This window comes from Brachyhypopomus gauderio, chromosome 16 (genome assembly GCF_052324685.1).
Source record: "Brachyhypopomus gauderio isolate BG-103 chromosome 16, BGAUD_0.2, whole genome shotgun sequence".
NCBI lineage: Eukaryota > Metazoa > Chordata > Actinopteri > Gymnotiformes > Hypopomidae > Brachyhypopomus > Brachyhypopomus gauderio.
Genome location: NC_135226.1, coordinates 5853789 through 5880538, shown reverse-complemented (window position 1 = coordinate 5880538; position 26750 = coordinate 5853789). Strand labels below are relative to the sequence as shown.

At 44.6% G+C, this 26750-nt stretch overlaps 3 protein-coding genes across 8 annotated transcripts; 2 read left to right on the top strand and 1 right to left on the bottom strand.

Moving 5' to 3' along the window:
* Nucleotides 1-20: 20 nt before the first annotated feature.
* On the bottom strand, nucleotides 21-18462 carry vwde (von Willebrand factor D and EGF domains). The gene is made up of 32 exons (XM_076976178.1): nucleotides 17879-18462; nucleotides 14681-14874; nucleotides 13957-14188; nucleotides 13753-13848; nucleotides 12984-13225; nucleotides 12622-12711; nucleotides 12149-12278; nucleotides 11497-11717; nucleotides 11302-11375; nucleotides 10933-11209; nucleotides 10430-10626; nucleotides 9522-10330; nucleotides 9159-9295; nucleotides 8721-8867; nucleotides 8539-8643; nucleotides 7666-7780; nucleotides 7150-7400; nucleotides 6290-6509; nucleotides 6015-6146; nucleotides 5577-5666; nucleotides 4851-4994; nucleotides 4312-4689; nucleotides 4030-4125; nucleotides 3816-3911; nucleotides 2656-2751; nucleotides 2372-2467; nucleotides 2167-2262; nucleotides 1792-1887; nucleotides 1523-1618; nucleotides 1181-1276; nucleotides 871-968; nucleotides 21-784 (listed from the first exon to the last, which is right to left on the bottom strand). Exons 1-32 carry the CDS (start codon nucleotides 17949-17951, stop codon nucleotides 773-775), a joined length of 5232 nt encoding a protein of 1743 aa, XP_076832293.1. The 5' UTR covers nucleotides 17952-18462; the 3' UTR covers nucleotides 21-772.
* Nucleotides 15287-24543, top strand: c16h7orf78 (chromosome 16 C7orf78 homolog). Its single transcript, XM_076976179.1, has 7 exons — nucleotides 15287-15388; nucleotides 21536-21621; nucleotides 21928-22067; nucleotides 22760-23215; nucleotides 23303-23387; nucleotides 23644-23786; nucleotides 24002-24543. The coding sequence occupies exons 3-7, from the start codon at nucleotides 22041-22043 to the stop codon at nucleotides 24083-24085; spliced, it is 795 nt and encodes a 264-aa protein (XP_076832294.1). The 5' UTR covers nucleotides 15287-15388; nucleotides 21536-21621; nucleotides 21928-22040; the 3' UTR covers nucleotides 24086-24543.
* arl4aa (ADP-ribosylation factor-like 4aa) lies at nucleotides 23668-26750 on the top strand. Of its 6 annotated transcripts, none has more exons than XM_076976183.1 (2): nucleotides 23668-23786; nucleotides 25258-26750. In XM_076976183.1, exon 2 carries the CDS (start codon nucleotides 25335-25337, stop codon nucleotides 25929-25931), a length of 597 nt encoding a protein of 198 aa, XP_076832298.1. In that variant the 5' UTR covers nucleotides 23668-23786; nucleotides 25258-25334; the 3' UTR covers nucleotides 25932-26750. The 6 variants fall into 6 exon arrangements, with proteins under 6 accessions (XP_076832298.1, XP_076832296.1, XP_076832301.1 ...); XM_076976181.1 differs by lacking the exon at nucleotides 23668-23786 and adding an exon at nucleotides 24623-24718; XM_076976186.1 differs by lacking the exon at nucleotides 23668-23786 and adding an exon at nucleotides 24741-25080.

Here is a 26750-nt window from a genome sequence, read left to right as displayed (position 1 = left end):
TTTGTTACTCATCATTCTAGGCTTTATTTAAATTGACCAGGTTTCAGTTTCATTCCCGATATAAGAGTTCATACATACACTGATGCAGTAGTTTAGATACACCCAGTGCCATCAGTATATTTGAAAATAAAAGTTAAACATTTACTTAATAAGCTGTGAGACATTATAATTATAGTTAAAAATAGAAAGTAAATATACATTTCACACTCTAAAATGCAACAAAGAACATATTTCTCTAAAACTCATTTTACAAAATAAAAGCAAAATATAGAACATGGACTATTCAACATTTTCTTTGATAAATGTGCAGCTCACAAACAGGAAACGTGAGGACTTAACCAGCTGAGAAGTAAGCACAAGATTGAGGAGTGTGTGGAGTGTTATAGTGTGTGGAGTGTATATTAGAGTGTGCGGGAGTGTATGGAGAATAGAGTATAGTAGAGAGAGTAGTAGAGTGGAGAGTGTGTAAGTATGGAAAGTGTGTAGGAGTGTGCGAGAGAATGTGGAAAGTGTGTAAGGGTGTTTGGGGAGTGTGTGGAGAGTGTAAAAGAGCCTTCACTCTGCCGGCCACCGCACAGCTGGTCTGGTTGAGGTCCAGGGTATCAGCCCCTCCAAACGCCAAAGCTCCAGATGCTAATCGTCCTGTTACAGCTGCTGTAGAGACTCACTCATGCACACATGCAAGTGTGCACACGACACACACGTCTGTACTCTGTTTGGTGAGTCTAACAGAACCAGCCTCCTTGGCCTCTCTGGGTTCCTGCAGATTCTTTTATCTTCTGGTCTGTAAATGCAGATTTTACGGTCATATCCAGTGACCACTGAGTAAGATGCCAGGGTTCTCATGGCCACAGAATGAGGTGGACTTACTCGAGAAGCGCAGGTTGGTCCACTGTACCCTGGACTACAGTGGCAGAAGTTTGGCAGCACACACCTTCCGCCATGCAGACACCTGTTCTTGCAGACGGCTGTGCCGGTTATGACACATGTTAGCATCACTAAAGTAATAATACCACTGATTCTTGGTCCAGGATTAACAACAACAACAAAAAAAGACAGAATCATCCTGAAAATTCAATAATCACAACCATTTGTTAAAAATAATAACCATCTCTCAGTGCCATGTTCAGATTGTACAAACGTGGGAATGTCATGCAGTGCAGATGTTGTGTGGACCTACGAGTCTGGCACTGCAGGCCTTCCCAGCCGGTCGGACAGTGGCACGTGTTGGGACCCACACACTCACCTCCATTCTTACACTTTTGCAAACACACCGCTAAATACGGAACACACATTACAACGCTTCATGAAAACTGAACACCATCAAACGCATGTCTAATATGACTTTAAAATATTGCTGCATAGTAATTGTAGCCTGAATGGTGAGTATTCAAACATGTCAACCATATAATGATTTTATAAAATCATAGGCATGACAAACCAGGAGGCCGTTCATTTAAGTAACCTCGGTGTCATATCCTGGTCACAGTCAGGAGAGTCTTGTGTGCGGAGGTTCACTTACGGATGTTGCAAATGTTCCCACGCCAACCAGAGGCACAGGAACAAGTGTTGGGACCCACACACTTTCCTGTGTTCATGCACATGGGATCACACACACCTAAACATACACATACATGGCATTTAAAAATAGCAATAATATGATGCATGCAAAAACATGAAAAGGTCTATAGGAAAGTATGTGACTGATTTAATTTGCACATAACCACGCTCCAGGAAAAAGTCCGAACTTGACATTTAATGTTACCTCTACTAAATAAATACCAAACTCACTCTTTTGGCATCTCTTGCCCGTGTAGCCTTCTGGGCAGGAACACACGTTATTCCTCTTGCACTGGCCACGGTTTTTGCAAGGAGGGTTGCAGACAGCTACAACACACAGAAAACAGGGCACTGCCCTAAAGACCAATCAGAGCACACGGTACAGTTTAGTCTAATAATACTCTAGAACCCAATCATGAACCAGAGCAAAAATGGAGGCCTCTTAAAATCGATTGTCTTACAAGCCTACTAAAATAAAAAAAAGTTTAAAAACAATTTTAACGATGTAAACGCTTTATAAGAGATAAGAGGTTTAGCCCTGATCTCATTCACACTTGCTGTTGATAAAATCAAGGTTTGCAAAAAAAAAAAGTGTCGGCGCTGTACCTATCTGACACTGTGACCCGTAGAAGCCAGTGGGACAGGCGCAGACGCTGGGTTTGACACAGGTCCCGCCGTTGAGACAGACGGGTCTGCAATCCGCTGCAAGAGAAATCCATTATCACAAAAATCAGTGAGTAGGGAACCAGGAGACCTTCAACAGACCGAGTCTGAGCAGTCTGGACAATACGTCAGCCCAGACATGGAATACCTGAGTTACACGTAGGTCCAAACCAACCAGGCTTGCATCTGCACACGTCCGGGGACACACACACCCCGCCGTTCTCACAGTGCCTGTTACACACCACTGCAGAAACAGGCAATATGCAGTCAGCACATGGGAATGTGAAGAGAAGATTAAAAGGTAATGTGCCATGCTCAGAAGTTTTATAGGACTCATTCATAACAACACCATCCATGTCAAACAGAAGGGGGTCACAGTATGTCTGTGTAAAGCGCTGAGCTGGGGCTTGGGTGTTTTGAGAGCATGCTCACTAATTTCACACCGTGGGCCCACGTAACCATAGGGGCATGTGCACAGGTTTCTGGCCAAACAGCTGCCACCATTTTGACACGGAGGATCGCAGTTTGCTGAAAGACAAGGCAGAAGACACATTCTAACCCAGGTTAAGACAAGGCAGAAGACACATTCTAGCCCAGGTTAAGACAAGGCAGAAGACACATTCTAGCCCAGGTTAAGACAAGGCAGAAGACACATTCTAACTCAGGTTAACACAAGACAGAAGACACATTCTAACCCAGGATTAGTTACATCCTCACATGTGTTAAGCTACAATGGATGTACATTCTACACCCATTTTTGTTACAGACAGAAATTATGTGTTCATATAATAATTAAAAAACAGAAGAGGCTTGGCATTGGCAGTCTGTGTATGAACACATGATTGGCTGAAGCTCCCGATTGGCTGGAGCCATACAGACTAAAAGACAAAGATGAGGAAGATGAAGATGCTGTGGCTGCATCTCAATTCAGGGGCTGCAGCCTACGTAGACCGCAGCCCACGGTGGCCACACACTTCGAAGGCCGGGTAGGCTGCATCTCACGGCTGTTAAATGAGACAGTCTAGTCTTCGCAAGACGTATGTTTGCGTGACCACGCTCTGCCCCGTTACATACGTGTTAGCGCGCTGTCCGACAAATATCACATCACCCACAAATGCCTAAAAGAAAATGCTTTGAACATGTATTCACATGTTTGGCGGGAAGTAAAACTTCATAACAAAATTCAATGTATTCTTATAAACGTTACTCTTTAGTAAATACTCAAAGCACAGGTTTACCTGCAATATCATTAATAACTGGCAAGTTATTTAGCATCTCATTGCAGTATAAATGTCCATATTTAAAAAATACCGACATTTAAAAATGAATTCTTTGGCCCGTACACTAGACTCCGCCTGTTTATTGTTCATAGAGCAATGAATCCTGGGATATCGTGGGACGTGAAGGATACTCAGACGCATCCTTCGTTTTCGGGGTTTTGAAGGCTACATTCGTCGGCCGCATAAGAAGGAGTCCACGAATTGGAACAGCCTCGTCGCGGCGCAGTGACGTAACCGGCCTACAAATGCGCACTTCGTGGGCTGCAGCCCCTGAATTGAGATACACCCAGTGATATGAAGTGTGGAGCTCACCTTCCTCACAGGTTAGCCCACTGTATCCCACAGGGCACTCACACACATTGGGCTTCATACACTTCCCTCTGTTCTTGCAGTCAGGACGACAGACGGCTGAGTGAACAGGAAGACTAAGATCATGGTTCTGGGCTGGTGGTGGGGGTGTGTGGGTAGTGTAGTCTTTTAGCATGAAGGCTCCTGTAGGGAGGCTAATGGGTGGAATGTGCCTCACCTATGTGGCAATTATATCCAGTGTATCCTTCTTTGCAGGTGCAGGTGTTAGGTAGAGTACACTCCATGTTCTGACCACAGGGGTAGCGGCAGAGTGCTGAACATGCAACACACACACACAACACAGCCAGCACCGCAACCAACGTCATTTAACAGCGCTGACGTTAACACCGCACCAAGAGCATCAGAGCACTTGTGATTAACTAGCTGGTCAGTAGCTGGTGACGTTAAAGCAGCATTAAAATACGACTGAGAAGCATTAGCCTCACGCAGAGGAACTGACCTTTACACGTGACTCCGTCCCCCTGGTAACCACGGGGACAGCGGCCACACTTGAGGTGTCCAGCGGGAGTGACCTGGCAACTCACACCAGGGAAGCAGACCGAGCCTGCACAGCTGCTGTTGTCCTTGGCAACCACGGGCTCCAGGTCACCCCGATACGGTTGCAGGTCGGCACTCAGACGTGCGGTGTGGTGGACACTCTGGTCAACGCTGCCCACAGAGATCTCTCTGTCCAGGAGTGACGATCCCGTCTTGCCCGGTGGAAGTCCCTCAGCTGGGGCAGAGGGCTCGGAAGGTTTGTGGGAGGTAGAGGAAGCGGAAGAAGATGAAGAGGAAGTGACATCAGGCCGGTCCCTTTCCCTGGTGTCTGGTGTCTGCCCTGTAAAACACTGAAGGTCAGAGGGCCAAGCTTGAGGAGCTGAAACAACATCTGCTGACGTCATCGTCCTGTTTTCTGAACGTTAAGAGGTGACGACACCGTTTCCCAGCGGTTCTGCCAGACCTTCATCACGTCATCAGCTAATGTTTATCTCCACTCACTGTTTGCTGATCTTGAAGCGCAGGTTTGCCCATTGCCATGGAGACCCGCGGGACACGGGCCGCAGATGTATCCAGCAGATGTGTAGGCGCTCTCAAAGCACTGGACGCCTGGGTGACACGGTCGTCTGGAGCACGGACTCTCCGCTACCGAGGAACCAGACGGAGGAGAGGCTAACGATGCACTCAGGACAGCCTTAATCTAGTGAAGTTATTCATTTCTGGTATTCAAGACCAATCATTTTACATAAATTGAGACAATTGTAACAATATATTTTTTACACACATAAGATGATATTTTCTGTAAGAAATTACAATATTCTTGTCTAATATGGTGCAATCGACTGGAAGACACCTGGGATTAGAGTAACTACCCCACCTGGAGGACACCTGGGTTTAGAGTAACTACCCCACCTGGAGGATGCCTGGGTTTAGAGTAACTACCCCACCTGGAGGATGCCTGGGTTTAAAGTAACTACCCCACCTGGAAGACATCTGGGTTTAGAGTAACTACCCCACCCGGAGGACATCTGGGTTTAGAGTAACTACCCCACCTGGAGGACATCTGGGTTTAGAGTAACTACCCCATCTGGAGGATGTCTGGGTTTAGAGTAACTACTCCACCTAGAGGATGTCTGGGTTTAGAGTAACTACCCCACCTGGAGAACACCTGGGTTTAGAGCCACTACCCCACCTGGAGGATGTCTGGGTTTAGAGTAACTACCCCACCTGGAGGACGCCTGGGTAGAGAGGGGGTGAGGTTGGCTCTCCCACGCCACTCCACTGATACGTCCTCACCCACATCCAGCCGCACTTCACCTTTAAAACACGGCAAGTGTGAGAATGATTCAGGGGAGAAACGTGCAAGTCTGGAGTTTGCACAACGTGAGTCGCTGGTCATAAGCATCTGTTACATGTTAGCAATGTTAGCCTCACAACTGTAATGTAAAAATCAAAACGCTAGAATCATTTAACTTATTGGCTATGTTATGGTTCAGCTGCAAACTCTGAGTCCATGTGATCGAGTCCAATAAAAATAACATCAGTAGTTTTGTGACACTAGGCAGCATTTTGCCGTATGAATGTTATCTGTGTCAGTAGGCTGCAGAGTGCTTAAGTTACAGACCAGGCATTAGGAGACTGAGAGGAAAGGAGGCGTGGACTCACAGCTCCTCCCATCTCCACTAAGGTGGGCGGGGCACGGCGCACACTTGAATGACCCCAGTGTGTTTTCACAGGCCACTCCAGGAAAACATGGAGACGACCAGCACTCATCAGCGTCCTCATCACACGTCACACCTGCCAAAGACACAACCAAACCACAGACACTTTTGCTCATGATAACAGAAAATAAGTAGTTTTCTAAAGTCAATGCCCCCATTACGACAATTGTTAATACTCATGTAGACAAAGCAAGGCTGACATAAAGCCTGAGTATTTACCAGTCCAGCCTGCTAAGCACTGACAGGTGAAGGAGTTTAGCCCATCCACGCACTGCCCCTTCTGGCAAGGTTTGGAACTGCAGTCGTCCACGTCAACCTCGCACTTCTCCCCCTCGAGGCCGTCCGGGCAGGAACACAAGTACTCGCCGCTGCCAGGGGGGAAGTTAATGTTGGTGACGCAGGCGGCCCCGTGGTGGCAGTCACACCGACGAACTGAGACCTGCAGGATATGGGCTGGAATTATTTACACCCGGCAAAGTGTAGTTAAACAGGAGTGGGGTTTCATTGTTAAAAGATATTTTGCACGAGAAAGGACTATTTGAAACTATTTCATCTATGATAAATCAACCTGAGCACTTGGTCACAAATATAACGATATTACTTTAAAGTCAGACATCAAAGAAATATTGTAGAATCATAAGCGCAATTCAAATAAGCGCAGTTTGTTCACATTTTAGGAAGCAAATTGGCACCCTCTTGTGGTCATGACAGGCAAATAAAACACGAGAACGTCTTGAGATAAACACTATAATAAAAACACACACAATACACCATATTTATTATACATTTAGAACAAAAAGTCTAATTTATCGATATATTTCAGTTTATATGGTCTAAAAATTATTTTAAGGGAAAAATAGGTTTAAATGCTTTGCATAGATTCTCACTGTACAATGTGGCTTTAAATAAAATCTTATATATTGCCTCATGGTGTCAAAGAGTTTCTTGGAGTTTCTTATGCACGACACAGGATTTGTCTTTGAGAACAAATGGTCACTGTGAACCTTTCACACCCTGAAAACCCAAATGGCTTTGGTAAACCAGACCAAGCTCCCCCCACACGGCTGGCCCTCCCTCACCTCCACCGCTGCCTGGCTCTCTGCATTACACTCATCCGTCACAGCCAGTTCAAAGGTCACTGGAGTGGTTGACAGGGCCCTCCAGGTGAGCAGGCCAGCAGGCGAGAGAAGAGCCTCTCTGGGCCCAGACACCAGTGAGAACACAACCGTAGAGCCCTCCGGGTCAGTAGCGACAAACTGGTACACAAAGTTTTCCCCATAAAACGTCCGTAGGATGGTTTGCGCCGAATGGAACACAGGAGGCTTGTTTTCTAGGACATCAGGAGATGATCGCAAAGCAAAACATTACTGCTTACACTACCGAACATAGACCGAGCCAAAGAGACTTCTGCACAAATGTCTATTTTTAAATTGGTGTAATAATGTACATGAATTGTTTCATTGAGTAACTAAAATTTGCACAGGTATCCACGGGTATCAGCACTAGCAGGACTAGACTACACTCATGGGTGGTTCCTCCTCTTCTTAAGAAGCGGACGTGCACGTCTGTTGAGACGGAGTGTGTGAAAGGCTTACTCTGGGCGACGGACCAGGTGTGCGTGGACAGAGCGGGACGACAGGTGAGACAGGGACTGCTCAGGCTTCGCTCGTCCTCCACGTAGCACTGGCCGTCGATCTCACAGGTGCCGCGCTGACGTTCCCGGGACCCGGACAGGAGCGTGCCGAAGAAAAACAAATCAGTGCACAGGAATCATTCGTGTTCACTTCCTGAAACCCACTATACAGGCCCACGCAGTTGTGGGGGGGGGGAGGTACTGGACGTGTCCCAGCAGGTCAGGGGGATCTGCACGGCAAAAGTGACACAACAGGCTAAACTGTTTCCGGTAGGTTCCTCAAAAATGCGAACACGCGGCCTACGTGCGGCACTGATGGAGGAGCCGTACTTCCCGAACGCTTCACTGGGACCCTAGCTCAGAATAAACTGGAGTGCAGGAGTTTGTTTTGGTGTTTATTGGAATGTGTTTGAAAGCTTGATCTCTGCTCTGGGTGTCCATGTTTATTGGTGTTTGCGCGTGTGAACACAGCCCCTTAATTCTGTCCATGTCTGCTTGCAAAATGTGCGGTCGGTTGTAAAAGTCCCTGCTTACTCGTAACAGGAATTTCTGTCCGTATTACTGCGTGTGATCTGTCTGAAAATGATTAGAATAAATGTTCTACTCCATCATGAGTAAGTGCAAAAATGCTGTGTGTGAAGACGTAGTAACGTAATGATGCCTTTGTAAGTGCCCTCATTCAGGGACTCATTTCAGCTCTTGTAATTACATACAGATGAAGAACAGGATTGCAAAAGAGCAGCAAATGTGAGGCAGGAATCTGTGCCTGGCACACACACACACACACACACACACACACACACACACACACACACACACACACACACACACACACCTTCAGAGTGCAGCGAACGGCCGTGTGGGACACACACTCCTGGCACGCTCCGTCAAACAGCGTGAGGATCTTGGCATTGCTGAAGCTGTAGCCATCATTGGACACCTACACAGAGCAGACCGGAAGCTGATTGGCTGATGTCAACGTGAACAGAAGCACAGGGCTGAAACACACTGCCTCACCTTGATTTGCCACCGAGTGATTGGCGGGGGTGAGGCTTGAGCAGACTGCCTGTCGTCGGTTGGCAGCTGACATTCTAACACAGAGGAGCTGTGGAACAGGGCGGGACTCATCACAACCCCGCCCAGCGACCACTCGCCGTCTGCTTCCTGTTAGAGGAAACGGCCCACAAAAGTATTGGGTTAGGGTTACGCACAAGCACATGGCACATGGCACAAGCACATGGACACACACACAGTTCAATGTGAAAATGAGGTGTTGCTCAAAAGCGGGGGGAATAACACTGGTTTAAAAGAACTGGCAGTTTCTGCTGTACCTTATGTTAAATTCCACAGGGATTTTAAAGCTTACTAGGACACATTTTAAAAGCATATCTGACAGAGTAAACAGACACATGTCACATACAGACACACAAATACAGATTTGGTACAGATCTTCACCTTCTCCTTCATGAGTTCGCATCTCAGCTCCCTGGAGTCTGTGAAGGCCTTCCCGAGGACACGAACACTGGTGCAGGGGCTGGTTCGGACATCACACAGGCCTCCATCACCCAGGGCGCTGATCTCCGGCGTCTGATCTGAGCAGTCAAAACGCAGGAGACACGTTCTACAGGTGGGACGCTGTCTCAGTTAATCGCTACGAGGCCGAAAGTACATAACATGCTAGACGGACGAGCATTTCGAATCCCACCAAAGCACAATATTAGATTTTCCGCAGAAACTGATATCATTTGAAATCACTGGCCCGACGTTCCCTTAAACCGCGTCGCGTTGTGGCCGCGTTTTAGGGGCCCAGACGCTCACCAGACGTGCGGCTGCAGTCGTGCGACCCGAACCCGGGGAAGCACATGCAGCCGTGTTCCGTGCACTGCCCGTTGCCGCTGCAGAGGCTCGGACACCTGAGGAACGCCAGCGCGTCCCGGACGTCCCGCGTGGACCGGACCTCCTCCACCGCCTTCCTCTCGCACTCGTTCTCCAGGAGGGGCAGCGTGGCGCCCAGCCAGGCCGCCTCGTCCTTCAGCTGCTGGTCGGCCACGCACATGTCCAACGCCTGCTCCAGCGCCGCGCCCAGAAGATGCCCGCAGGCCAGCACCACCGTGGAGTTCCTGATCGTACCCTCGCACAGGTGTCGGGCGGACGTCTCCGTCAGGCCCGACTCGGTGGGCCAGGTCGGCGCCGATGCCTCCAGTTGGGTGGGCACGGCGTGGTCCTCTGGGAAGTAATAGGTGATGCTCTCCGGGTCTGACTGGCTTAGGCTCTGGATGGTGGGGGACTGTTCGTGACCCTGGCGCCTGCCTACGGGGTGGGGGTGGAGAATCCACGTGTCGGTGTCTCCTCCCTGGGCCTGATCAGGCTGGCTGGACCTGCCCGGACGGGGGGAAGCGTCTCTGGAAAGCACAGGGGAGCTGATGTAATCTGCTGTGACGTCCAGAGAGGGGATGATTGAAGGAGAGCGAAGGAGGGGCATGTGAGAGCAGGAGGAGGAGCTGGAGGGAGGGCGGGCTTTAGGTCTTGACAGACGTGGCTCTTGACCACAGTGGCAGAAGGGGTGGACGATTGCAGCTCTTTCATAGGCTGGGACTTTGTCAAAAAGGCTGCTGCTTGGTGCTAGTCTGGCAAAGGATAAAACAAATTTAAACTGATGGTCACTGAATGGGATATAAAAAAATCATGATGCAATAATGCAGTATAATTTTAAACTAGTGTCCTACCTCCATGCGTTAATGAAAGAAGCACTGTCCTCCACAGACGCGCCACCCTCCCTGTGGAAGTCATTGACTGGTTGTCCGTCAAAGGTTCCACACAGGCCCTCGGTGTGGCCCCGCTCTGATCCGGGGGCCCTCACCGTCAGACTCATGCCCCACTCTGCCACATCTGCCCGGACAAACGCACCTGAGGGGAAGTTCACCTGGCGCACGCAGACCGGACAGGGAGGGAAGGGATGTGAGTGAGGGGAGTCAAGCTCCACAAACATAACGAACAACTGTCTGTTCAAGTCTGCCTCTTTACACAAAGCAGTCAAGGGAACAAGTGTCTGCTTTTCCCCTCAGTCACGAAGCACGTGTTATATTACTTCAAGCAATGTCACAGTTAGAAGAGCACCGGTTTCTCCCTTGTATCTCTGCTTAAACTGGAAGACTGGGAGACGGCAGAGTTCATCCTAACATCCCTGAGTGTTTACCATAGAACACAGTCCACGTCTGCTGTGGCTCACCGTGACTTTGCGGCCCTGGTGGGACTCGGAGATGCGGATGTCGGTCTTCTCAACACCTCTGCTCCTCACCGAGAGGCGGGGCCTCGTCTCTCCGGCCAGCCCATCGCACATGTCAAAGGTGACGACGTGGCCGGCATCTCTGGCTGCGAAGCCGCAGGCGCAGGACGTGGGGTGAGGGGTCACGCTGGCGCACTCCCACTGACGCACGTGCACCTCCAACGGCCGGGCGCGGCTCCGGTACAGAACGAAGGTGCCTATCTGGAAATGATCATACCTCCTGCAAACAAGGAGACCAGGAAGGAGCTTCCAGTCTGTTCTCCCGCCACCTGCTTTTATGCTACGGTGATGATGCACGGAGTTTTACCGCACCTGCCGTCAAAGGTGATGACGTGTGGGTCGGTGAAAGAGTAGCAGAAAGCAGCCGGAGTGTCCGTTACGTTGATCTGGTCACAAAGAAACACAACCACGAACAAATTAACGAACAAAAGAAAAAACGAAAGAACGCATTTATAAATCCTTGCGTATGGACACCCAAAAAAACAGTAGGCATCACTTGTAGTCTACCTGCACACTCTGAGGGGTGTATCCATTCCACAGGAAGTCGCTGCTGACTATAGGTCTGACGTAAATCTCAGTGTTTCGGTCCCCGTCGTTGATGATGTCAGTCACTGGGCTGTAATGAAGCACCGCTCGGCCACACACTCCGTTACGGCAGGGAGACGGCGTCTGGGACAGTGCCACCTCACAAGTGGACAGGAGCAGGTCAGGGCCCAAGATCTCCTCATCTGAGCACAGAGAAACCTACACATGAATGGAGACTGTCCTATGCACCATATCCTAGTGCAGACCTGCCATATTAATCATTTACTTATCAAAACACACCTGTTTTAATACTCTCAGAATGACATGATGATGACATAGTAGATAACATAATATTTGACTTCATTATGAGTGAATATCAGATGACAGATCATTAAGAGTAAATAACACAACAGAAAGAATAAAATCACAACAGTCACAGTAAGTGAGTGTAGACCAGTGAGTATCTGTGGGTTACAGTGAGCGAGTGTACACTGGTATGTATCTGAGTTGCATTAAGTGAGTGCAGGGCCGTGTGTGTATCTGTATCTGTGTCTGTATCTGTCTGTATTTGTACCTGTACCTGTGTCTGTATTTGTGTCTGTATCTGTATCTGTATTTGTGTCTGTATCTGTACCTTGGCTCCTGGTGCTGAGCTGTAGTAGCAGTGAGCATGTGTGTGTGTGGCAGGGCACAGGCACAGTGCTCTCCACCACCAGCTCGTACTCCCTCCCATCCTCTGACACAGAGGAAAGCTCAGGCCGCAGCTGTGGCACAACCACACCACAAAGCGACAACAAAGGAACAAAGGGACCGTGTTACAGGCTGTGATTCGTAGTCCAACCACACAACAAAGTGACCGTGTTACAGGCTGGGATTCGTAGATCAACCACACACCAAAGGGACCACGTTACATGCTGGGATTCGTAGTCTAACCACACACCAAAGAGACCGTTTTACATGCTGGGATTCGTAGTCCAACCACACACCAAAGCGACCGTGTTACATCCTGGGATTCGTAGACCAACCACACAACAAAGCAACCATGTTACATGCTGGGATTCGTAGTCCAACCGCACAGGGATCATAAAGAAAGCAGGATGCCCGTACACGAATGCCTGCAAAGAACTCGCTGCTCTCCACTGTGACGCTGTGAATGTCTGGAGCATCCAGAAAGAAACTGGAGCAACTGCAGTAGATCTTAAGAGAAAGAGAGTGAGAGGCAGATTAGCAGTGAAGCGCTGGAGACAACTGCTTCAATGACACTTCAGTGCTAAACATCTTTTTGTTTGTGGAACGTGGCAGCTGAATGCTGTAAACCTGCACATGTTCACATATATAAATGAGTGTTATTACTGTTTTCACTTTATTTGGTACATACATACCCACTCATAATCATAAACAATCATATGTAGGCCATTAGTGCCTAAGTAACTTGTAATGGTCTTTTGAAGACTGTTTGAGGTGGCTACCCGGTCTCCAAGTCGCAGGTTGATCCCATCCAGTTCGATGAGGGCGGAGCTCTGTAAGGTGGTCTCACGTCTGAGCTCCTCCCTGCTGCCGTCCAGGGCCAATCGGCACCAGGTCACAACAAAGCCCAGAGAGCTGTTCCCACCGCGGCCGTCAAATAGGCACTTAAGGTACACACTCTCGCCGGGCAGCTCCACCACAATCTCAGGCACGGAGGGGGGAGGGGCCTGCTTATGCGCAGGATCTTAGACAGATTATGCAGTTATATATTTCTATAAGTATACATTTATTTAGATAAATAAATTAATTAAAAGATTTATATGAAATTGAGGCTAGTTTGGGGGTGCTGGTGAGGGCAGTCCTTCCATATATACAGATATATGAATATTGACCAGTATGTATATACTATATATACTTGACCAGTGGTGTTTGTGGGGGGGGGGGGGGGGGGGGTTGTGTGTGTTGAGGAGATGGAAGGGCCTGCCCTCCCCAACACAACCACACATGCTGAGTTCATTAAGGGGAGCAACATTCCTCAGACTTGGCATCTCTGCCCCTAATTATTTTGGTGCCGGTGTGACCAGGCCGTCCATGGACAAATAAAAAGTCAAGCGCAATCCAGGCATGCTTCAAAAAACTTTTTCAAAAGAGCAATGAACGTGTGAAGTGAATACAGTGGCATAATGATAATGTACTGTAGGAAGTGACACAGGGAGACGGCTCGTCACTGGTGGATCATGCCACAGCCGTCATGCTGTTGGGTTTGTTTACCGTTGCAGGTTCCGTCTTGGTTCCTGCTTGCTGGATCACAGCTTTGCGGCGTGGTGTCTGACATATTTGAACGTATGCCAGTGGTGTCTGACATTTCTGTTGAATAAAAAGAAATAAATGCGTTCAGAACCTCGGTTGTGTTGTCTAGAATATGAAGAACACAGGGTTCCTGCTCATGGCCGTGGGGAGCGTGCATGAACTTGCCTTGAGCACAGTATGCCATGCAGCCCTGCGTTGGCTGCAGCAGGTAAACGTAGAACGCTCCGCAGTTGCGCACGGACACGGGCAGCCGAAAGAGGCAGCAGTCCTTGCCGGGCCCCTCAAAGAACTGCCAGGTGGCACATGCAGTTAGCTGCTTAACCTCCAGGGGGCGTGGGAGAGTCTCGCCGTCAGCCAGAGACAGCCAAACGGGGGCTTGAGTCCCGCAGTGATTCATCTAGTAAGACCAAAAACATTCAAGGCAAACCATGTGTTGATATTGGTTGTTTGAATGTTACACCAAAGGTGCATAAGAGATCATAAAAGAACCACACTAACAAAAGGAGAGGTAGTGCAGTAGGACAGATGGTCAGTACTCAGACTGCTAACACCCTCTGTTCTGGATAACACCTAGGGTTAGATGTATTTGCCCTCTTGACCTAAGAGGAGCACACCTCCCAGACATCATGCTTCTGAATTCAAGTCAGAAGAATGAACAATGAACAAACTGTTTTTGATTCTTATATTTTTTCAACAGAAAAAGTGAAACATCACTGAAATAGACATAAAACTGTTTGACATTTAACAAATTTGTCTAGATAAGCTCTAAAAAGCATATATCAAGTCTTCAATTCACCATGCATGCCTGGACCAGATGGGGAGGTATTTCTAGAGGTCTAGACACCAGCATCTGATCTCTACAGGGGTAAACTGGGCATGTTTGCTGTACCTCCACACATTCTGTAGGCATGCGAGCTGGTTTATCAAAGATCTGGAACTGGTACCAGCCAGGTACCAGCGAGTGGTCACAGATGAGCTGATCCTGCAGAGAAGACTGGCGGAGCTGCTGGGAGGAGAACCTCGTGCTCCGGTACGGGTTCTGAAGAAGAGTGTGCCCCCCTGGACTGCATTCAGGAGGTTCCACTGAGAGTACACAAGTATACACACACACACACACACACACACACACACGCACAGTACAAAATCAAAGTGTTGTGTATATATATATATATATATATATATATATATATATATATATATATATATATATATATATATATATATATATATATATATACAGACAACAGGTAGAAATGAGAGATATTTTCAACTGATTTCAAAGATTTTTATTAATTGAGATCTAGGATGTGTTATTTTAGTGTTCCCTTTATTTTTTTGAGCAGTATATATACTTAGACAGAGGTCAACATTGATGTATATGACAATAAACAGTGACTATATAGAACTGCTGGGATGGCACTGGACTACGGAACTATTACATGAAAGACTCTGACATTGTGACATCACACATTCTGCATTAATAAAATATTTAAGACAACAAAGGAGCCTTAAACACTTTTAAACTCTCCAAGCCTCTTCAAGATGAGCACTCGAACACCCTCGCAGTTCAGCAGTGGCCCTTCACATTCAGTACAAGGCAAGTAATGTGTAAAAACTAATACTGCACAGTGTTGTAATAGGTAACGATAGTCAGCTAGGTGGGATTTTAAAACTGTCAGACTCACAGGTAAAGTCAAGTCGGACTTACATCTGGTAAGACATAACATACTTGTATATGTGAGAAAGAGAAGCTAAATCACCTGCTTTCAATGTGTTTCTAGTGTACACTATGCTGTGTATTATTTCTTAAGATTATTTAGCTGTGGACTGAAGCATCTATTGTGCTGTGTAGATTTCTGAAAAATGTCAACTCTGGCATGGCTTTCACAGTAAACTATCACCAGCATGACGTAATTTACCCTTAGTCTTCATCAGGCCCGTTGACAGTCTTGCTGGGGCCCGGGACAAGAAAGTTTCATGTGCGCTGTCGATTCGCGAGGTCGTGCACCTCTCGAATTTTGTAACTTTGCACGCACCGCGCCTCAGCGCATGTTTGTAGGGTTCATACACCTTTATAAGGTGGAATTCAAGCACTTGTACGTCACTTTAAATGTCCATTTCAATTATTTCCCAGCACGTTAAACTTAATTAAGTTACATATTTATACATACTCGAAATGATTCGAAATAATTCGCTTTTTATCACATTATTTAATGGTTGTTAATTTTCAAAACGCCCAATATTAACTTCTTCACGTTCTCTCATGTTTCATACTGGAATTACAAGAGGCTCGTATTTGTTAATGTAATACAAGAGAACTGTTCAGTCAGATGGCTATTTGTTGTGAAACGAAGTAGTCACAATTTCAAGCATTTTCAAGTACTTTAGGCTCAATTCTTTCAAACCTGGAACACAATGCAACATTAAAATTCGTCAGGTAAATGTTTTTCCTTTCTTTTCTGCGCTCCAGATTTATGTTTACTTTAAATGGTACCAGCCGGCTACGGTCAGTGCTGGATCAAACCATTTTTCAGTGGGAGGCGGGGGTGTGTGCACTTAATGGAAAATATGCAGATAGGTAAAAACAGAGGCGGTCTTTGCATAGAGGCGTGGCTAGGCAACTGCCTTGGGCCCCTCCCACTGTAGCCCACTGTAGGGGCCCCCTGATTAGCTGACTTCTTTCTCGCATATTAATGTTGATGGGCCCCCTAGTTAAATTCGCCTTGAGCCCCCAAATTGCTAAGTCCACCACTGGGTAAAAAACATATATTTTAGCCATTGAGCTTATTTTAAGTACAGAATTTTATATTAATGAAAGATTTCAAGATTATATTTAAAATTATAGACTTTAAATAAAAAAAATAAATTGCTGGGCTCTTTGATGGGCCCCCCTGGCCCTGGGGCCCGGGACAACAGACCCGGTTGTCCCCCCCTGTCGACAGGGCTGGTCTTCATCACTGTCACCATCATCACCAACAGCAGTCTGCCCATTCGTAATCCCGGGGTACGCCTTGTCAATGGCCCATCAATCTGTTGGCTGGCCAGCTGCATGTATGCAATCTATATATGTGGAGATGCCTAATGTTGTGATGGTTACAGAAATTATTAAACTAGAGACACTTCTGACAAACTATGGAGTGATGAAACAGAAATCCCTCAGTCAGTTAGTTCTTGGGATATGTCCCTGATATAAGCAACTGACGGTCTAATAAAGAGAGGCCCAAAAGAGAGCTGTACGAATTTGAGCAATCAAGCAGCATTCTTCCCTAGGCTGGAGGAAGCCAGTTCCAATTTTCCTGAGTCCTGTCGAGATCTCACGGCCGATCGCATTTTGGCAGAGGGAAGAGAGAGATGAGATGAGGAGGAACGCCCAGCGCATGCGGCAGCAGGCAGCCCGAGTCACTAGACTCGGGCTGGATAGAAACATCTTTGCAGAGAGAGAAATTTACACGCTGGATAGATACCTTTCCTCACTGCAGAATGAGAGAAAAGCTGTGTGAGGAAAGGTAACTATACAGCGTGTTTTACCAAAATAAAAACAAGCACTATATCCTTCTGTTGTGTTCTGGGTTCAAACGCTGATGCTCGATTAGATATGAGGGGACCGGGGGGCACCCATCAAACACCAGAACAACATATCTAACACATTTACTCGTTACAGTGAAGAAGACCCGAGGGAATCGGCAGATTACGGTCCCAAAGATCTTTAATAGCTTTGTTCTCATAGAGAGGGATGCAAACCATGTATTTTAGTGCTTGCAGAACCATGAAACCATACATGAAAGATGAAGACAACCTGGAATGATCTTATTTAGTGGTACTATGCAGAACACGTCAGCGAGCGTGCACGTCAACGTCAATATATTTTTTGAACTGGCGGATAAATTATAAAGTAGAATTCAAAACAAGTGAGTGAGACAGGTCCAGATCTTAAGGCTAAGAAAATTCGTAATGAACGAGCACGTTACACTTTTGCTCACTTTTGCTTGTGCTGTTTTGATATGATAGGGTCCTAACCTACACTGAAAGCTGTCAAAACGTGAAAGGTCCCTGCTTTCTGTTCTTTATTTGTAAGCATCCCACTTACCTGCTTCAGACGTGTCGGCGCTGTAAAGAATTGCAGCCAGGTAAATATATTCCAGACGGAATTTCAGACTCATTGCGCTTGGTATCTAAGTGTAGCAAAACGCCTAACGCGTGGCCAGAAATGTCTTTTCAAAGATCTCAAAGACTAGTAAACAACTAGAGGGAAACGAAAAAGCAAAACGAAAAGGGAAAGTGTCGTAAATATGAGAGTATAATGCAAAATCTTTAAAGAAGACTAGCACAGTTCTGTACAGTCTAAAAAAGTGAGACGTCCGCGCGTGGTCGGTCCCGGTTCCTCGTGCATCCGCGCGCCTCAAATCACCGATGCTGCATAGTTAATAACCGCATCACATTCAACTAATACAACACGACTCTTCCTAATATATTCAATAGCGTGCAAATTTGACTATGTGGAATATAATGATCCTCTATAGGCATTTCACACACGCAACTGAAAAAATTAAAACTGGTTTAAACATAACCTACATATATATGACAAAAATGAAATAAATTTAACTAGCAAACGTTATTACAGTTAATTCATAATCTATGTCTAGTATTCTAGTAACCACTAATAATCTAGTGTCACTACTGCCATGTAGCCTAATCCACATTTTCTTGAGGTGATCTAGGGACATTTAGGCTATAGTTACACTCTGAAAAGAAAACCAGGTGTTTCATATATTTTTGTAGAACATGTTCCTGCTAAACATAAGATCTTCGGCATAACAAAGACAACTTCCTTCTATCTCATCTATTTCTGTCTTTATGAGATTACGTAGATTGCACTGCGAAATTTTGTTTGCTGAAGCACAGGTGATAGATATAACAAACAGTAAATCATATTGTCACATTAGTCTGCTTATGAATAGTAAAGTTTCGTTTGGGCAGACCACAAAAACCTCAGAAAAAAATTAAATGAAAAATGACCTCTTGCACAAAACAGACATTCACAATTGATCACTCATTGTTTGACTGTATGTATAAACAACTTGCAGGCAAATCTCTTCTCTGCAAAAGTTAAACAGTCTTTTATGCCTTTGAGACCATATGAAGGAGTCAAGTCTCCAGAATGCATCTGCTAAACAGTTTCATCAATACTGCTTCACTCCCTCTCAAAGATGTGAATAACATTCAGGGAATGAAACGTGAGAGCACTTTAAGGCTTTTACTCTGGGACCGAGGAGAGTTATGCACACTGTCAAGTTGTATGAAAGTAATTAAATGGCTGCCACATATACATTATAAAAAAAATGTGCCTAAGTGCTGAAGATTAAAGTAACTGTATATTTAAAGTCAAACTCCACTCGTCTGTTATAATTAGATGTTCAGAGGTCCAGCTCTGATACCTCATACACACAACACAAACTGCACAAAACCTGTGTCATGGGCAGGAGGGAGCAGGCTCTGTCTTAACTGGGGGAAACCCATGAACCAGTGTAAAAACAGGCCCCGCACTCAGAGAAACACACAAGGACATCTATAGTCATCGATGCACAGACTAAGTGTGTGTTTTAGTGTTCTAGAATACTAAAAGAATGAAAGAATGCTCAGAAATGCATACGAGGATCAAAGACACAAACGCAATACTTCGCACAGATTAGGCTACATGATGGGTGAGTATCTGAACAGGTACTCAGTAGTCCATCCACATGTAACAACTGAGTGGGTGGCGCCACACACACACACACACACACACACACACACACACACACACACACACACACACACACACACACACACACACACACACACACACAACACACACACACACACACACACACATATATATATATACACATGGGACACAAATACATAGGATCTGTTAGGATTTTAGTTAAAAGCTGCATTGATTTTTATAGGGACCAGTAAACCTTCTCTAAAATGTTGTAGCCTTAATACTTAATACTTTTTTGACTAAACTGGATCACATAAAAATAGGAGTAGATATACACATTCTTAGCTTCAGAAGGGCAACCTTACCTAAAGGAAGAGTACAGATGATAAACAGAGCTCTGGACAGTAATCCACTAAATGATCTGTGTCCACTAACTGATCTCTGATCTCTTAATTACAGATATTTTGATACTCCACAGGCAAAGTCCTCTGTCATAACCACTCAGCCACATAAAGAGGGTGTAGGGATTATTTACAGCATGGAATGTATAGTCACTATTACCTAGGTGATTACCAAGCTTCTCATGTGTGTGTGTGTGTGTGTGTGTGTGTGTGTGTGTGTGTGTGTGTGTGTGTGTGCACAAGCAAGGTCAGACAATGCCCTGCCTGTTCTGATCTGTTCGTCTTGCCAAGAAACCCTTTTATAGACTGGGGTTCCCAAAAGGTTGCGATTCCCCATCCCGTCCTTCGTGGCTTCAAGGCACAACTGGTTGCAAACCACACAGCGCTTGTTGGTCTTGAAGCACAGAGAATACACATGCATCGAACACAGTGCCGCACAGTCATGCCAATTACACTGAGAAGAGCTGAGAAGAGTAGCCAGCAGTTAAGGAGGGAGCACAGGCAGTAGTAGCCTGTGCAGAAATGACGAAATGTCTGTTGGATTATCTGGCTTGCCCAAGCAAAACTACATTCCCCTGAATTCTATTATTTCGATTAAAATCATGGTGCTGTATAAGACAAGCAGATACAATATACTGACTTAATGAAAAGTGTCTATCCTGATTATATACAGAATATTCTCTTTTCTTCCTCTTTCCCTTTACAAAGAGGGCAGGGAGGACGTGAGCCATTGTTTAAAGTTCAGACACGAACACATGAAAGTGTTTAGCTCAGCTACTCAAAGCAGCTCCTCCTACTCTAACTACAGTGTTAGGAAGTTGATGGGGTGATGGGGGTGGAGTGGATCTTTGTGGACACATGGTGCTCCGGTTAAGGCTTCAGTTCACCTTCAGTCGGCAATTCCTGGAAGATCTAAGCCAGCTAATGGTCTTTTGTGTCTAATGTGTCCAGCAGAGTAGGTTTGTCTTCCCACACATAGAGCTCAACCCCAGTAAAACCCAGGGGTGATCCTTGGCCTGTTGACCTGGATGGGTTGTCTTCTGGCCGGGTTTCCCCAATGTATTTTTCCGTTTTATCCATGGACCTGTATTACAACCAGTTTAGTGTACTCAGTGTTAATAATATTGTCAAAATATGCTATTTAGAATATACTGTAATCAATTTGTGTGCATGGGAACAGGGATCTATATGAATCTCAGGGTCATAAGCTTAGCCATATAATTTGATCCTGTTTCATGGTGAAGTTGAGTGACAGTGTCTGATCCATCGATCACAACACAAACAGCGGAAGAGATCATTAAATTTCCATCATGCAGTTACATCTTCCACCCAACCACTACATCTGGAAATCTGATAACCTGATAATACAAAGTGTCCCGCACTCTGTGTTACCCACTCTGTGTCCCGCACTCTGTGTTCCCCACTCTGTGTCCCACACTCTGTGTCCCACACTCTGTGTCCCACACTCTGTGTTCCCCACTCTGTGTTTCACACTCTGTGTTCCCCACTCTGTGTCCCACACTCTGTGTCCCACACTTTGTGTCCCACACTTTGTGTTCCACACTCTGTGTCCTACACACTGTGTCCCACACTCTGTGTTCCCCACTGTTCCCCACTTATTTCAGATCTTATTTTCCAGTTGCTCACTGCAAGCTGCATGCAAGAGGAAAAGAAACAAGAGAGAATATATGTTAGAATACATGCACCTGACCTACTGCAACACATGTATGTACTATATTCAAATATATGTTTGTAAATGTACGACAAAATATGTAAAAAATAATTTCAAGCTGAAAAGGCTGAAGAGAGCCAGCTCATAAATGTCCTTATTCTGTCGTCTCCTGCCCTCTGCTGGTTAAATGTGTAGTGCATTCAATTGTGTTTTTGAATGCAATGTATTAGAAATGTCCGTAGTGTTAAGTTAAACTTGTCTTTGTGCGTGCTGGGGGGTTGCTAGGGCTTTTCTTGGGGTTGCTAGGGCTTTTCTTCACGTGCCTAACACTCTTCCCACTGCACTTTTCTCTCTGTAAGGTCTCCAAACTCACGTTTCCTAGCAACTTCTTTTTATTGTGCTCCACCTGCAAGCTGTACCACCCTAATTCTTTTTTTTAAACACCCCAAACTCCCTACCGCCTGTCTCAAACATGACCGACAACACTGAACTCAGAAGGGTAGGTTGTCTTCGCTTTTAAACATATCTTGTGTGACTAGATATGCCACTAGTATTATAAATATACTTTATGTGACTATATCTCACTAGTGTTGGATACGGCACACATGTGGGCATGAAGGCTGTGTTCAAAAATCAAAACTGATTCTATTGATCTACAACTTACACTGAGAAGGTCCAATTTTGTTGCACCTGTCAGTTTTTATATTTTTTTAATTTACTTGACTAAGAAGTTGTATAGCCTATTGAATACTTTCATTATTGCCAAATGGAATTTATATCACATGATATTTTTAATACTGTAAAGTGATTATAGTCTTTAAATCATTCATACTTAGTCATAAACCTCAGAATTATATTGTAGAGTATTATTGGGTTAGCTTTAATGCTATGAATGTATTAGTGAGCATTCACTGAGCATTAATTAATTGGAAAATGAATCCTAAGAACATCATGTTTACCATATTTACAGCAATAATAACAAGTGTAAATCATCTAGATTTCATATTTTCATTCATTTATGCTGTAATAAAGTATGTATTATAGGCTGTGACATGATGATTTCATATATAGGACTATTTGTTTTCTAAATGTCCTTATAACTTTTGTACAATATGCTGTTTATTAAATGACTAATATTTATATTTGGTCAAAGAAGTGTGATATTGTGTACTCACATTTGTTTAATTTCAGAAGAGCAAACATGCAGCAATGAGTGCTGCAGACATACTGGACTCAGCAACATCGGTTTACTTCAACAGCAAACTTCTTTTCTCTGCTCATCAAAATCTGATCTCAACCCGTGGGGATAAACTCATACTACCAAGTAAAGCTTGCAGTGACACTGACTTCTGGAAAATCAAATCACCCGACTTCAGCCCAAAACTATACCGGTCTCTAAATTTGTCACAGATTAAGAAAAAAAACCTGAACCCAACTAAACTCAAAGATGGCTGGGCAGATGTATCTCAAAGCATCTGTAGAATATCTCAGGTCATGTCATTGAAACCGGAAGAGAAAAGGAATGAGCCACCATTTACGGCATCATACAGATCCCCTGGGTCATTTGAATTAAAGCTACGGTTTGTGAAATCAGGAAAACTTCCCAGCATTCCTTATAAAGACCCAAAGCCTCACAACTTCAGACCTGTAAGTTTACAATGAACTTGGTTTCCTTTTTTAAACACTAAATGGCAGTATTTATGAGAACTCAACCTTTACTTGACTGAACTACAGGGTACTGAAAAACTACCAGATATGGTGACCACCATTGAAAAAGATCCTGGAAATATGAACTTCAAGACTCAGTTCTTAGGCACAAGTAAATGTTTATGTTCATATATCCTTACAGCCTTTGTTAGGAATATGAAGATAAGTTAAACAAATATAGTCTTTAAGGCCACCAGTGTTTTGACTAGAATAATACCACTGTGCTTTATTTATTCTTAAATAGACACTTTAAAGCTAGACTAGACTAAAGGATAAGACAGGGGTTTGTACCATTGTAGTACATATAGAAGTAGAAGTAGCCCAAAGGTTATTATGCTTCACCCTATTTTATGGAGATATTTAAACAGTCACAGGAATACGACCGGAGCCGAGCCCTTTCCACAGAGAGACGTTGAGGGGACTGAGAACCTTTAAAAGAGCAGAACCCAAATGGGATGCTAGCCTTCTTCTACCAAAGTCTCCATGGCCACCCAAGTCAGCTTCTTATACAGTGAGTATGGTTGAGAACTGTAGCCAAAATAAAATTATTAGTGATTGCATGTCTTTTACATAATTTATTAGTCTTTTTAAATATCTGATCTTACTTTAAATTCTGAAGTTACTTTAGTTATTATTGTTTAAGCATAATATCGCTAAGTAAGCCTACGCCAATCAAAAGAATTACTATTAGGTTTAGGCTAAAATATTTGAATAAACCTTTTCCAGAGGCATCGACGCAGAAGAGGAGTGTACAGTGCTTTAATGGACCGTGTGGAGGAGAAGTTCTCCAGCACGTGCATAAAACAATAGTCTCGGATCATAAGGAGAACATCTGCTTTAATCAGACCAATCAAGTTTTAGAATTGAGTTTAAAAAAAGGAAACACTTCCAATGTGGATCCGATTTGACTATTGTGGGAATTGCCCTGCTGTACAGAAGTAAAGTGGAGACCAAGTGGTGTGAAATAAATAAAAAAAGACATATGGACATTATGGTAGTGTATGTTTTAAATACATAAATTGCTTACAAGTGGTGAATGCGCTAAGTCATATTCTTGATCTTGACTATGATTATTTTTATCTTATTATCTCCAAGATACCATACCAAGGTACAAAAACAATGCACTGCCTGAAGAAGTCCTTTGCATGACTTAGAGAAAAACAAATAAATATAGCTAAGTAAGCACAACCTACGTTTTTTTAAATGTTTAACATGTTGGTAATGTAGATTTTATAACCGCAAAAAAAACAATGAATGAACTTTAGTCCGACTCTTTAGATTAGGACTAGCCCCGCCTCGCTGAGTCAAGGATCCGAAGGCGTGGCTCTCGGCGACCAATCATTTTAAAGGAAAACACGCTTGGTTACGTGACAGCGCTCTTGCGAGTCAGTCGGGTGGCGCTGCCTGGGAGGTTTTGAGCGACAGCTAATTAGCAAACGTTTGGTGTGTAAAATATCGGGTATTTTTTTCCGCTGTCACGTTTCATTTAACAAAATATTCGATTTAAAAGGACTGTAAGAGAAAGTTTAGATGTTTACGTTTGTTGGCTGTCCCAGGTTCATTAGACTTTAGTTAGCTGGGCTAGCTGACCTAGCGCTAACTACCTGTTAACTCGGTTAGCGTTAATTAAACCTGCGCGCGTGCACGTCACCGCAACGTTAGCAACTTTACCGTTTCACCGTTTAACGTTTCAACCGTTTTAATTCACTTACTCCTAGATAGAATATACAAGTCGATGTATTGTAACGGTCCAATGTGTAGCTAGATTAACTACATCTTGGTTTTACACCTGTTGTTCCATAAAGGTAAAGTGAGGTAAAGTTGGATAACGTGAGGTAACCTGAGGTAAAGTTAGATAACCTGAGGTAAAGTTAGGCTAGAAATCCGCAGTTAGCCTTGGCCAGTTAATCTAGTTATCTAGGTTAAGACCTTCTAACGTTGTTTGCTTTAACGTGTATTTTACATTTCTTTCTCCTCCGTAGGAGCCGTTGGGAGTCCTCAACTATGGGTCTTTATTTTCACCGCTTGTTTTTCTGATAGTTTACCACGTTAGACCACCATGGGGAACGGAGTATCAGACCGGTCCCATTTATTTCAGAGCCTCCCGTTCTGCAAGTGTCTCCACATCACGATTTTGGGTCTGGACTCTGCAGGGAAAACCACAGTACTGTATAGACTGCAGCTCGACGAATTTGTTAACACTGTCCCCACTAAAGGATTTAATGCAGAGAGAGTAAAACTCTTACTTGGGAGCTCTACGAAGGTGACGTTTCACTTTTGGGATGTTGGCGGTCAGGAGAAATTGCGTCCCCTCTGGAAATCGTACACGCGTTGCACGGACGGAATAGTGTTTGTTGTGGACTCGGTGGATGCCGAGAGGATGGAGGAGGCGAAAACGGAACTTCACAAAATCATGCGCTCTTCGGAGAGCCAGGGTGTGCCTGTGCTCATAGCTGCTAACAAACAGGACTTGAGGAACTCCCTGAGCCTGTCAGAAATAAAGAATTCGTTGGCACTCGGCGAGCTTGGACCTACAGCTCAATGGCATCTACAAGGAACCTGTGCCATCATTGGAGATGGTCTAAGAGAAGGGCTTGAGATACTCTATGATATGATCCTCAAACGGAGGAAGATGTTAAAACAGAAAAAGAAGTAATCATGATCATGATAAACTGGTGTTATGAAGTAGCCCACTCCACTTTTTGTCATTTGACTGAGTTTTATCAGTCTGACAAGTATTTTGCATGATAATTTTTTTGCCAATCAGCTTTTTCACTAAGGTGTCTAGACCATAACATTATGAAGGAATACTGTAAAAACTAAAAATGGCAGTGAAATGTGCATGGGAACATGCAGGTTTATCTTGTTTAAAAAGAGATCTGTCTGAAATCTGCTGGATGAAATGTAGTTAATGTGAAGGGTGTGTAATAGTCATGAGAATAATCAATTCATGATTGTAAACAGTGCTTTCTGGGATCAGTTTAGCACAGATCTTTGCTTTGAGCTCAATGGTGGGAGCTCCAATCTCCTTTTCCAGTTTATTTTTTATCTTGTAACATGTTTACCACACAGTGCTGTTTATTTAATTCCTCACATAGTTTAAAAGGTTTTGGACTTCACTGTGGCAGAATGCTATCCCCACATTGTTTTTTCCATTTTTCCTTCATGCTTTTCTTTGTACCTTTTTTATTATACATGTTCTTTCCTATTTTTATAGATCAGTTTTTCACACGCACTTTAGATATGGTGTTGGGGGGGGGGATTTTTAATTTTAAAGTCTAAAATTTTGTTTTTCATTTGATCTTAAGTTTGCAATATTTTTGAAGTAAAAGTTCTATCAATTTAAATCTTAATATATGTCCTAATACTTGCACACTTGTTTGTTGTAAAGGCACATGTCTAATTACTTTAGTAAAACCTGTTTTCAGCTTTTTGTCTCCATGTCAACAATACAATAAACCAGTGTTTTACAGTA